The following is a 14,022-nucleotide window of genomic DNA, read 5'->3' as shown; positions in this document are numbered from 1 at the left end:
AAAGTTATCAAAATATCGATTTTAAATTGATTTATTACAATTTATTAATAATTAAATAGATATTGGTAGGTAAAATAGGTAAATGATATAAATTAATAAACATGCAATAATTTTATTAATATGTTATTTACAATAAAATTACTATAACGGTTGACAGCTCAAATTATTGGTGTTTATCGGTCACATTTACTGCTTTGTTCTTCAATAGGTTTTTTATACTTGGAAATTAATTTTAAATCATTTTTGTATTGAGCAAGTGAAAATAATACATAACTTGCTTATAGTAAACTTGTTTAATTAAGCTAAATTATATATCTAGTGAATAGAATCATAACTGATAAGTTGTAACATCTGCCATGATTAGAAGTCTAACCGGCTATTCAAAATGAATGACTTATTTTAATAATAAAATTTATATAATTTTGAAACCAAAAGAGAATTTGACTGTACTATAATTTGGACTCGTACACCCGCGGCAAATTCTTCTTTAACGTACCTACAATAAATCGGATGCTGACGTTTTTAAAATGATTAGTAGCAAACGGTGGAAGCCTGTAAATTTTTACTTTTTTGAGAAAATCTTTTACATAATTTCAATTTTGATTATACCATTACCAGATATTCGTAAAATGGGGTAACGTGACAAAATACACATCTCTGTTTGATTTAGTATCAATTATTTTGATATATGTTTTCTAAGGCTCCCAGTGAAAACTTTTAATTATTTAACTGAATCAATCTAAGACATACGTCAGCTTATTGGGGTAAAAGCCATAGAGTTAATATTGAAAATAAAGTGTAACACAAACTCCGAAATCAGAATGGATTAGAGAGAGATAGATACGTGTATATCGATGTTGTTTCTCTTTTTTATCAGCTGTTCGTACTCACTTAAACAAGCTTCTCTACTTTTAATATTTACTCTATGGTAAACGCACTTTTTTTTAAGTTTTTTTCTACTATCTTCGTATGAGAATATATTGTTGGTTAGTATAATCAGCATACGTACAATATAAATCGTATGTTTATATTTTGAATGAATAAAATTCAATTTAAAACGGGGTTGGATGAAAAAGTGAACATAACAGAAAAAGAAATTGGGTTAGATTTAACAAATTGATATATTAAATCGTATTTATCAGTCGTTAACATCTTTATACATGCGCATTAAAGTTGGCAGATTCTTTGTAAGAACGAACCTAGTAATAACAATATTATCGATACACAGCGTTGCCGTATTGATATATTTTTCAAATATTTCGAAGAAAATATACGAAATTAGTAAAAATATATTAAATTATAGTATGTGTGTATAGAAATTGTTGTAAATATTTATATAGAATAATAAATAATGATGATTTTGAAAGTGTGTATTTATTTTCCAAAGATTTAATTAATTTTATCTCATCAATTTCTGTTTTTAATTAATATATGTACTTGAAATTTTCAATATTAGATAGCTTAAAAGACTATTTTGAAAATTTTTGATATACAGGGTGTGGTATTGGAAAAACTGTAAAGAGTAATATTGATGAGGTGTGGGTTATTTATGGAATATTACCGGGTACCTACAAAAATTTCTACCTACAAGACATTGATTTGAATAATTATACAGGATGTCGCAAATTTAAACGTTTCTATCTATTCGGGATGTTTATATATCATTTGTTGGACTTCAAGGAAACTTTTACCTTTAGTTTCTGGTACAAACACGAAACAGAAGATGGTACTGACCAAACACCAACCGGAAAACACCCAAAAAGTACCGAAAATACCGAACAAATCGTTTAAATAGTTATAACAAAACGTAACAGAGGCAGTGATGAACCAACAACAAAAAGCACCTATAGAAGACGCAGTTTGTTTATTTTTACTGGGGAAGAGTTCGGAGATTAAGCTCCAAGGAACGGTATTGATACCGAAATTATAAGAAACGATGTAAGATATCAAACTAAATAGAGGTAGGTATCTAATAGAATTTAAATCGAAGTTACGGGATTGCAAATAGAAGAATAAACCGAGCAAAGCCAATGAAATACTCATACCGAGACAAGATGCAATTAGAAGAGGTCTTCTACCGAAATGATCGACCAAAAACGGCGCTATAAAACTAGATAAAAATAAACCAACGCCGACTATTAAAGCAGCTTTATCTTCTGATATATTAGAGCCGGCCGATTCGAATATGAGTTCTAAATGATACAAAATAGAGCAATAACCACCGAGATCTTGAGTAGCTAGTAGAAAACAACAAATTATCAAACATTTCCTTAATACCGTATCCGTTAATAAATCTGAAATTTTATCGTTCGTGCTATTTTCAACGAAATTTTTAACTTTAGTCATTTCTTCTTCTACGTCGTTTTTACCGCGTAAATATACTAAGACATTGACAGCTTCTTCTTCTTTTTTATTACGTACTAAATAATAGGGACTTTCAACTCCTATTATTGAAAATAAAATGAGAAATATAACTGGTATGCAAGTTAGAATTAAATTAAAACTTAATATAGACGTAAACGGACCTATAGCTAACGGTATAAAATTCCCCATGGACCAAAATATATTAGTAATAACGACCATTCCACCTCTATTAGAATCGTCTGATATATCACCGACGTACGTAGCGAAAAGAGAATAGCCGGCTCCCAAGGACAAACCCGCTAAAAACCGAGCTAAATAATAAAGAAAAATATTTTTAGCGAAACTTAGTATTAAGAACGATATTATATGAGGTATTGCTAAACATAATAGAGTTTTCTTGTAACCGTACTTTTGGGTTACGAAATTGAATGGAATTGGACCTATTAGAGCTCCCAAATTGAGAATCGACCCTACTATTGATTCTTCTTCGATGGTTATTGGTTTCCCCAGTGGATTTATTGAAGTATCTTCGGAATATAGTTTTGGAAACACTGGTGATGACCATGATAGTGTTATATCACCAGTGGTTGCCAATAAATTAACTGAAAATTGGAAAAAGATTGTACGAGATTTTTGTATTTTATAGAATCAAGAAATTCTACTAAATTTGGCAACGTTTATTGTACTACCTGTTGTGCATTCTTACGCCTATTATATGTACATGACACGATATAATAAATAGTATTAAATCTGATAAAACGGTATATTATCTAACAATAATTGTAAGTAAACGAAAGATTTTACTAAACGCATCCAGTATCAAAAATTAACAACAAAAATAACATAACTTCTATGCTATGAAATACGAGAAATTGTATAATGTGTTGCCGACATTTAGGGGCATCAATCTTTTAATTTAAAATTACGTGGTTAACACCAAAAGAATTTATTTTTCAAGTGATTAAATATCAAGTTTATATGGTAAAATAAAAAAAATGGACCTTTCGATTAAACCAAGAAACTTTTTTATCAAAAAGCACGTGTATATTATCAGATATTACGTGCATGTTATTGTTAAATGTCAATTATTAGAAATGGCATTACAGTATAAAAAATTTTTTCAAGTTCCTGTTTGGATATTAGCAAGTTATTTATACGAATCAAATCTGCGTCATGCAGAAATAATTATTTTAAGCAAATAGATATTATTCAGTTGACTGATGGTTTTACAAATCGTAACGTCATCACGTTCTGATCGAAGGTCACAATTACGTGATTACAATCATTATGAAGTTATATTTTTTAAAACCAACGTTAATAAATTATATATAATTTGTGGGAAGTGTAAACATCAGTTTTTTTGATCAAATTGAAACAGTAGAATAAAATTTTTAATTGACGTATAGAAATGATTGATTGATACTTATCATCAAAAGAATATAAGAAACGGGCGAGTGTCGTAGCTTATTTCAAGTATTTGACACGTAACTGTTGCCAAAAGTAAATAATAATGGGTGTTCCAATTATTTTTAATAGAGAAATTATACTTACTCGTTAGAATTATAAATAAACATACGTATTTACGAATGTCAATCATATTTTTTAAAATTCGTATTTTTTTACACTAAATTATGAAAAAATGATAAGATCGATACTGTATAATCGGTAAAATTGAATGAGGAATGTTTGAAATCTATACTTCTCGAGATAGTGAGGTTACTAGCAGAGAGGGACTTTCAACTGCTATTATTTTTTCTTATTTAATAAAGTATCATTCCAAGAATAGTTATTGAAAAAAAAACAAAGTACTGCCCTGAAAAATAACGTAATTGCAAAATTTTCTGTAATAGGTCAGTGATTTCGACCTAAACAACTTTTATTGCAACATTGATAACCAATTTCATACAAACGCGACAAAATTATAAAAATAAAATTATTTCGTCGTATTGCAAAGAAATGTTGACGTTCGATTTAATAGTTGGAATAATTGTAATTTATATTATTAAAACCGGAAATGACAGATGACTTAGTAGGCGTGGTATTAACAGGAAGTAACTCACTCACTATTACCAACTAATTACAAAAATAACTAATTAAAACGGATTATCTTATCTTCAACTAATTGCGCATGTCGTTTACGTTTTTTGCGTTACTCAGGTGGATAGATATAAATGAGGTAGCTAGAGATGGGAATGTTGTTTTAAAACAATTGCAGTTACGAACATAATGATTTTCAGGGGATATTTATTTTGTGGTATGTAGAAATATTTTATTATTAGTTTTTCCGAAAAAAGGATCCAAACGAAGCGAATTAAAAGTTAAATTCAATACTCGAAAATTTTAGTAACTCATTGAAAGCAAGAAGCAGAGAACTTTTGAAAGTTCGTGGAAAATTTGCAGATTCTTGATAGTGTGGTGAAATTTTTGACAGTTTTTGAACATTTTGAGTAAATTCTCAGAAGTCTGACACATATTCCAGAAAAATTTAAGCAAATTCTTAATAGTCTGGTGAAATTCTGACACAACTTACATAGAAAATTCCGAAAAACAACATCGTATCGAAAACAAACAAATTTTCGACACTTTTTGAACATTTTGAGTTATTTCTCGGAGGTCTGACACACATTCCAGAAAAATTTAAGCAAATTCTTAATAGTCTGGTGAAATTCTGACACATCTTACATGGAAAATTCCGAAAAACAACATCGTATCGAAAACAAACAAATTTTCGACACTTTTTGAACATTTTGAGTAAATTCTCGGAGGTCTGACACACATTCCAGAAAAATTTAAGCAAATTCTTAATAGTCTGGTGAAATTCTGACACAACTTACATGGAAAATTCCGAAAAACAACATCGTATCGAAAACAAACAAATTTTCGACACTTTTTGAACATTTTGAGTTATTTCTCGGAGGTCTGACACACATTCCAGAAAAATTTAAGCAAATTCTTAATAGTCTGGTGAAATTCTGACACAACTTACATGGAAAATTCCGAAAAACAACATCGTATCGAAAACAAACAAATTTTCGACACTTTTTGAACATTTTGAGTAAATTCTCGGAGGTCTGACACACATTCCACAAAAATTTAAGCAAATTCTTAATAGTCTGGTGAAATTCTGACACATCTTACATGGAAAATTCCGAAAAACAACATCGTATCGAAAACAAACAAATTTTCGACACTTTTTGAACATTTTGAGTAAATTCTCGGAGGTCTGACACACATTCCAGAAAAATTTAAGCAAATTCTTAATAGTCTGGTGAAATTCTGACACAACTTACATGGAAAATTCCGAAAAACAACATCGTATCGAAAACAAACAAATTTTCGACACTTTTTGAACATTTTGAGTAAATTCTCGGAGGTCTGACACACATTCCAGAAAAATTTAAGCAAATTCTTAATAGTCTGGTGAAATTCTGACACAACTTACATGGAAAATTCCGAAAAACAACATCGTATCGAAAACAAACAAATTTTCGACACTTTTTGAACATTTTGAGTAAATTCTCGGAGGTCTGACACACATTCCAGAAAAATTTAAGCAAATTCTTAATAGTCTGGTGAAATTCTGACACAACTTACATGGAAAATTCCGAAAAACAACATCGTATCGAAAACAAACAAATTTTCGACACTTTTTGAACATTTTGAGTAAATTCTCGGAGGTCTGACACACATTCCACAAAAATTTAAGCAAATTCTTAATAGTCTGGTGAAATTCTGACACAACTTACATGGAAAATTCCGAAAAACAACATCGTATCGAAAACAAACAAATTTTCGACACTTTTTGAACATTTTGAGTAAATTCTCGGAGGTCTGACACACATTCCAGAAAAATTTAAGCAAATTCTTAATAGTCTGGTGAAATTCTGACACAACTTACATGGAAAATTCCGAAAAACAACATCGTATCGAAAACAAACAAATTTTCGACACTTTTTGAACATTTTGAGTAAATTCTCGGAGGTCTGACACACATTCCAGAAAAATTTAAGCAAATTCTTAATAGTCTGGTGAAATTCTGACACAACTTACATGGAAAATTCCGAAAAACAACATCGTATCGAAAACAAACAAATTTTCGACACTTTTTGAACATTTTGAGTAAATTCTCGGAGGTCTGACACACATTCCAGAAAAATTTAAGCAAATTCTTAATAGTCTGGTGAAATTCTGACACAACTTACATGGAAAATTCCGAAAAACAACATCGTATCGAAAACAAACAAATTTTCGACACTTTTTGAACATTTTGAGTAAATTCTCGGAGGTCTGACACACATTCCACAAAAATTTAAGCAAATTCTTAATAGTCTGGTGAAATTCTGTCACAACTTACATGGAAAATTCCGAAAAACAACATCGTATCGAAAACAAACAAATTTTCGACACTTTTTGAACATTTTGAGTAAATTCTCGGAGGTCTGACACACATTCCACAAAAATTTAAGCAAATTCTTAATAGTCTGGTGAAATTCTGACACAACTTACATGGAAAATTCCGAAAAACAACATCGTATCGAAAACAAACAAATTTTCGACACTTTTTGAACATTTTGAGTAAATTCTCGGAGGTCTGACACACATTCCACAAAAATTTAAGCAAATTCTTAATAGTCTGGTGAAATTCTGTCACAACTTACATGGAAAATTCCGAAAAACAACATCGTATCGAAAACAAACAAATTTTCGACACTTTTTGAACATTTTGAGTAAATTCTCGGAGGTCTGACACACATTCCACAAAAATTTAAGCAAATTCTTAATAGTCTGGTGAAATTCTGACACAACTTACATGGAAAATTCCGAAAAACAACATCGTATCGAAAACAAACAAATTTTCGACACTTTTTGAACATTTTGAGTAAATTCTCGGAGGTCTGACACACATTCCACAAAAATTTAAGCAAATTCTTAATAGTCTGGTGAAATTCTGTCACAACTTACATGGAAAATTCCGAAAAACAACATCGTATCGAAAACAAACAAATTTTCGACACTTTTTGAACATTTTGAGTAAATTCTCGGAGGTCTGACACACATTCCACAAAAATTTAAGCAAATTCTTAATAGTCTGGTGAAATTCTGACACAACTTACATGGAAAATTCCGAAAAACAACATCGTATCGAAAACAAACAAATTTTCGACACTTTTTGAACATTTTGAGTAAATTCTCGGAGGTCTGACACACATTCCAGAAAAATTTAAGCAAATTCTTAATAGTCTGGTGAAATTCTGACACAAGTTACATGGAAAATTCCGAAAAACAACATTGCATCGAAAAGAAACAAATTTTCGACACTTTTTGAAAAGTTTGAGTGAATTCTTAATAGCCTGGTGCAATTTTGACACAAATTTCATAAAAATTCTGTTCAAATTTAGCAATAGTTCGAATACAAACAATTTTCTGATACATTTCGGATTCATAACAAAAGCAATTTTGCTGTTTTCGAATCCAAAATATACAAAATGCGTTTAAAACGAAAACAATCAGTAGATTAAGACAAATTAAACACATTTTCAAAATAATCACACTTTATTAATTAATTATATAAACATTCAGTTTAAAAACAAAACATTATAACCATGAAAAACATCGTCGTTTTGAGGTTATATTTCAAACGTACGATTTTCCTCAATCCCTTCGTTAAACATTTGTTGTATGTCACTGAAATCTTTACCTTTAGTTTCCGGAACAAAAAAATAACCGAAAACCGCCCCGATCAAACACCAAACGCCATGGAAATAGAAAATCCCATTCATACCTATGGTACCGTGAAGTTTATTAAAATTAAATGTAACTAAACAATTCACTAACCAAAACAACGTCGTGCAATACGAAGCGACCGCGTTTTTGAATTTATTAGGAAACAGTTCAGAGATTAGTATCCAAGGTATTATACAAGCCCCCACGTTGAAACTGGCGAGATACAGGGCCAGACAAAAAAGCGGCGTCGACGCTAAAACTTCCATTCGAGAAATAGAAAAATATATCCCCAAGATGATCAAGGACACGTGCATACCGCAAAACGACGTTATAAGAAGAGGTTTCCTACCGAATTTATCCAACAAAACGGGCGTGAATAAACTAGAAATTAATAAAACGCCACCAACAATAACAGCAGACGTATCCGGTGTTAAACTAAAACTGCAACTCTCGAAAATGAGTTCTAGATGAAAAGTTAAACCCCAAAAACCACTACAAGTCAAACATACGAGCAAAAACATCGAAATCAAAATGTTTTTCCTCAAAATTTCATCTTTAATCATATCGAAAAACTTCCCGTCTTGATGTAATCGCAGAAAATATTCGACGGATTTTAATTCTTTAGTAACTTCCTCGTGGTTATTAGATCGTAAACGCATCAAAGATTTTCTGGCGGCTTCTTCTTTTCTCCTACTCATCAAATAATAAGGACTTTCGATACCCAACCAAACGAAAAGTACGACAAACACCATCGGAAAACACATCAAACTAAAATTGTAATTCGAAAAATTCGTGTAAGTTCCTATAACTAAAGACAAAAAATCACCCAAACACCAGAATACGTTAGTCACGCCCACCATACCACCTCTATGGGAACTCTTAGCGATCTCAGCGACGTACGAAGGTACCAAATAATACCCGGCACCAAGTCCGAACCCGGCTACGAACCTAGCGAAATAAAACAAATAAATATTCTTGGCTAAACCTAAAATTAAAAAAGATATAATATGTGGTAAAGCTAGAAGTAATAATATTTTCTTTTTTCCGAATCTATCTGCTATTATTCCAAACGGCCAAGGTCCTAAAATCGCGCCCACAATCAATATGGATCCGAGTACGTCATCTTGGGAGGGGCTAATCGGTCGTTGTAGAGGATTTACTGAAGTGTCATTCGAGTATAATTTCGGATACGCAGAAGAAGTCCACGTCACGGAAACGTCACCAGATGATATAAGAATGTTTGCTACAACGTAAATATATAATATTAGCAGACTCGGAAACGAGTTTTTGTCGATGAGTGATTTAAAAAACACGTGTATAGTGTGTAGTCTAAGAAAATATATCATATTAAAGTGTGGCGCCGTATATTAGGTGCAAAATACAAAATTTTACAGTTTTATGTTAATAAATTCGCTTGAGGCGCCATCTGTTTCGAATTACCATTAATAACAACAATCAACATTGATGATCAGTTTATTATTAAAAGGCTAAAAATAAATCGGATGGCTTTAAGTTGCTGATGATTAACAATGATAATTAATAAATAAAAAAGTTTTCTACAAAAATGATATTTTTGGAAAATAAAATCGACAAAATAAGGCGTTTAACCACGTGACATTAAACACCAGAAACATCAGAAAAGCGTGACGTCACACCCGCGAAACGCTATGATGTAGCTGTCATTTTCGTATAAATTGACCAGGTTATTTCGAGCGATTGTTGTTAAATTAATAAAGTTCGTTTTTAGTTTAATCTTGAAACACAGGTATAATTTGCCATGGAATGAGGATTTAACAAAGTCAACTGCAGTAATTTGCCCAGTTATGTTTGAAAAATTTTTTGCAATGAACCACCTATTTTTGTTCATCGGTGTTAGTGTTCCGCAGTGTTAATATTTATATGTAAGTATTATGTGAAAAACGAACAAAGTCTTATTTAATTAGCAGTAGACAGTTAGAGAGTCGCATTTACAGTGGAATGAAAATACTTAACTGATTTTGAGGTTAGCGAATACAGTCATAACATTTTATATGTTATGTGTGGTATATTATGGTAGATTTTGTAAAATTCATTCCTTTTACTATACATTTATAAATAGATACATCGAGTTTTGTTTGATACTTATATAAATATGATCTTCGCAGTAATAATTTGTGTAATTAATTGATAAAGTAATAGCAACTTTTTTAACTACTTTCTTCATATTTCTTTATTGTTTGGAACGTATATGAATAATTTGTATGACGTTTTTATCGTTGTAGTTTCATATTAGGGCACTATACAGTATTTATAATACGAGGAATTCTTTATTTATTGAAAAAACAGTGTTATAAACAAACACAGCTGTTTCTCGAGGTGAGACGTCATTTTTGACGCCATGACAGTCGTGGCCTTTTTCACGGTCAATTTCAAATTCATTTCTAAAAACTCAAAATACTAACGTATAAAACCTATTTTTCTTGAAATAATTCAAATAATAATTATTCCATCATTTAAATTAGACCAAATTACATGTATATGCCAATTTTCATGATTATTAGTTAACTCGTTTTTGAGTTCGTTCCCAACATACAATTTTTATATATTAAGATTGGAATGTTATATAGTCCGGGAGATGTTGCTGAAATTTTACTAAAACCTCACATTAAAATTTATTATAAAATTGATTAACCTGTTATTCATAATTGATATCCGATCTACGATTTTCCCATATTATCCCAAATAATTGCAGTATACAAGGATGTTTCTAGAAGTATCTATCCCGACAAATAAAACACAAAAATTTCGTTAAAAAAACATATTTAACACGTCATTTTTACCCACCGAGCTATTTTTTTAACTCTGGGAAGAAAAAATAATCCGAAGAGGCTAAATCTGGCGAATAGGGTGGATGATATAGCAAATCAAACTTTATTTAATCAATTTTGGTCATCGTCTCGATGAAACGATACGAGATGGTACATACCAGCGTCTGAATTGCAGTTAAGGTACTAGAATAGAGATAAATATTCGCGTCCGCCATTTTGTTTACCTTGAAGAACAGAAATATTGTGTTTGTTGACGTTGATTTTAATTTACTGAACACAGTTAAATAAAAATAAATTTTGATATGTTCGACTTCTATTTTAATGGGAAACAATGGAAAAATTTGTTGAATAAAACGTAACGGTATACGAGGTCTATCCAAAAAGTGTTGATTTACAATGTCGTAAATTTGCTAATACATTTAGTTTTATTCAAATTTAGAAAACGAATCACGATCTGATTTTACAAGTGGGTATACCTCGTAGAACCACGTCTATACAGGTTGTCCCAACAGGAGTTGACTGTAACTTGGTTATTTTAAATAGAACACTCTGTATATTAATACATTTTTGAAATCTACGTGAAATTTTAGTATTATTTTGTCTGAAAACTTTTTTCGAAAAATACATACTTTTTGAGTTATTAATTTTTTTTTGAAAAAAATTTGATCGTTACAGACCCTTATAAATTATTTTTTTACGATTATATCCTTAAAGATACGAAAATTTTTTCTATTCGATTGTTTTTAGCAAAGTCAGACGTATTTGAATCTATATTGAAAAATGTTTCATTTTATACGAGGTGTGTATAAAAAGTGTTCAAAGTTCAACTTCATAAATATCAAATTTCTTTATTTGTTTAAATAGAACCACCCGTTTTTTTTTTATTTTAATACATTCAGAGATGAAAATGCAACTTTATGTGTATTTTACTATACCTAAACCTTAACGTTATCCAGGTATTAAAAGTTAAATTAAATTTTTAGAAATGCCGGTGTGGTTTAAATTTAATATATGGATAACGATAAGTTTTAAGTATAGGAAAGTATATATGAATTTACCTTATTTTTTACTCCTGAATGTATTAAAATAGAAAAAACCGGGTGCTTCTATTTAAAAAAATAAAGAAATTTGATATTTATGAAGTTAAACTTTGGACACTTTTCATACACACCCCGTATAAAATGAAACATTTTTCAATATAAATTTAAATACGTCTGACTTTGCTGAAAGCAACCGAATAGAGGTATCCTAGTAAAAAAATAATTTATAAGGGTGAATTTTTTTATGAAAAAATTAATAACTCAAAAAGTATGCATTTTTCGAAAAAAGTTTTTAGACAAAAGTGTACTAAAATTTGACGTAGACTTCAAAAATGTATTAATATACGATCTTCTTAAGTAAAATATTTTGAAAGATGGCCGACATCCGGTAGAACCGGAAGTCCACTGTAACTTTGTTATTTTGAATAGAACACCCTGTATATTAATACATTTTTGAAATCTACGTAAAATTTTAGTATACTTTTGTTTAAAACCTTTTTTTGAAAAATGCATACTTTTTGAGTTATTAATTTTTTTGTAAAAAATTTGACTCTTATAAATTATTTTTTTATGTTGTTACCCGTGAAGATATGAAAATGGTTTCTATTCGGTTGCTTTTAGGAAGGCTGGAAGTATTTGAATCTATGTTGAATAATTTTTCATTTCATACAGGGTGTGTATAAAAAGTGTTCAAATTTTAACTTCATAAATATCAAATTTCTTTCATATTTTTAAATAGAACCACCCGACTTTTTCCATTTTAATTCATTCAGAGGTGAAATATTTGCCTCATTTTTTACCCTCGAATGCATTAAAATAGAAAAAACCGGGTGGTTCTATTTGAAAAAATGAGGAAATTTGATATTTATGAAGTTAAACTTTGAACACTTTTTATACACACCCCGTATAAAATAAAAAATTTTTCAAAATAGATTCAAATACGTCCGACCTTGCTAAAAGCAACCGAATAGAAACTATTTTCGTATCTTTAAGAATATCCTAGTAAAAAAATAATTTATAGGGACGAAATTTTTTACAAAAAAATTAATAACTCAAAAAGTATGCATTTTTCGAAAAATTTTTTTAGACAAAAGTATACTAACATTTGACGTAGATTATAAAAATGTATTAATATACAGGGTGTTTTATGTAAAATAACATAGTTACTGCCGACTTCTGGTAGAACCGGAAGTCGGCCATCTTTGAAAATATTTTAGTTAAAAAGATCGTATCCGAAAACCGAAATTTAGAAATTTTCATAATTCCACTATGAGTATTTTGCCAAATACAAATAGTTTTAACTCGTCGTGGGACATCCAGTATAGTTTACCTTTGGATTATAGATTTGAATTTACTTACCAATAATTATATTTAGGTACGTATTCCAAGCAACCGATTTCTCATCCATATTACTGTTAAATTCTATTATTTTTCTCCCGAATGTACATAGATAAAACCACGTAAATACAATGTCAAATTATTATCGTTTTTTTTCCACTATTACTAACATGTAAATAAATGTGCATGATAAGTTTTATAAGGTGTGTCTTTCGCTATAACATCCATTTAATATTCTTGTTTTGCCGACTGCGAAATATTTTTATATTAAACCGGATAATCGCGACACAAGTTATTCAATATTGTGAATAATATTTAAATTTTTCATTATCATATATTATATTCGTTCTATTAACTCGGTTTTTAAATATATCGACGTAGTTAGTCAGAAAATGTCTGTATATACGAGGACGGTACCAAAAGTACGTGGTTCGACCTAGAGATGGCGGTAGTTGTTTGGAAAATACCGCGATCTGTATAGTATATGTTTCAAGTTTGAAGACGCCATGTTGTTTAGTATTTGGTGACGCATCCATTATTACGATGGCCAAAATTGACGTCATCAAGCATTCTATTCTCCAGATACTTATTGGACCGTCCTCGTATATTATATTTTTTTTCAATACGGTCCTGTTCGTTTTAATTTTTTCAATTGTTGAATTATAAACGAAATTGTTTTATATTTATAAGTGAAACAATATCAAAGTGAATTTTTATTAATTGAAAAAATGATTTTGAATAATTTGATA

The 14,022-nt window shown here is 30.0% G+C and overlaps 3 protein-coding genes across 3 annotated transcripts in view; all 3 read right to left on the bottom strand.

Annotated features, from left to right (window-relative positions):
• Nucleotides 1-14,022, bottom strand: part of LOC130448493 (gamma-aminobutyric acid receptor alpha-like) — a 68,888-nt gene that overhangs the window by 36,831 nt on the left and 18,035 nt on the right. The window lies entirely within an intron of this gene.
• LOC130448499 (facilitated trehalose transporter Tret1-like) lies at nucleotides 97-4,048 on the bottom strand. The gene is made up of 2 exons (XM_056785920.1): nucleotides 3,916-4,048; nucleotides 97-2,966 (listed from the first exon to the last, which is right to left on the bottom strand). Exons 1-2 carry the CDS (start codon nucleotides 3,959-3,961, stop codon nucleotides 1,642-1,644), a joined length of 1,371 nt encoding a protein of 456 aa, XP_056641898.1. The 5' UTR covers nucleotides 3,962-4,048; the 3' UTR covers nucleotides 97-1,641.
• Nucleotides 7,899-13,885, bottom strand: LOC130448498 (facilitated trehalose transporter Tret1-like). Its single transcript, XM_056785918.1, has 2 exons — nucleotides 13,295-13,885; nucleotides 7,899-9,331 (listed from the first exon to the last, which is right to left on the bottom strand). The coding sequence occupies exons 1-2, from the start codon at nucleotides 13,341-13,343 to the stop codon at nucleotides 7,992-7,994; spliced, it is 1,389 nt and encodes a 462-aa protein (XP_056641896.1). The 5' UTR covers nucleotides 13,344-13,885; the 3' UTR covers nucleotides 7,899-7,991.

Source organism: Diorhabda sublineata, chromosome 8 (genome assembly GCF_026230105.1).
Source record: "Diorhabda sublineata isolate icDioSubl1.1 chromosome 8, icDioSubl1.1, whole genome shotgun sequence".
Taxonomy (NCBI): domain Eukaryota; kingdom Metazoa; phylum Arthropoda; class Insecta; order Coleoptera; family Chrysomelidae; genus Diorhabda; species Diorhabda sublineata.
This window is presented reverse-complemented; position numbering and strand designations above follow the sequence as displayed.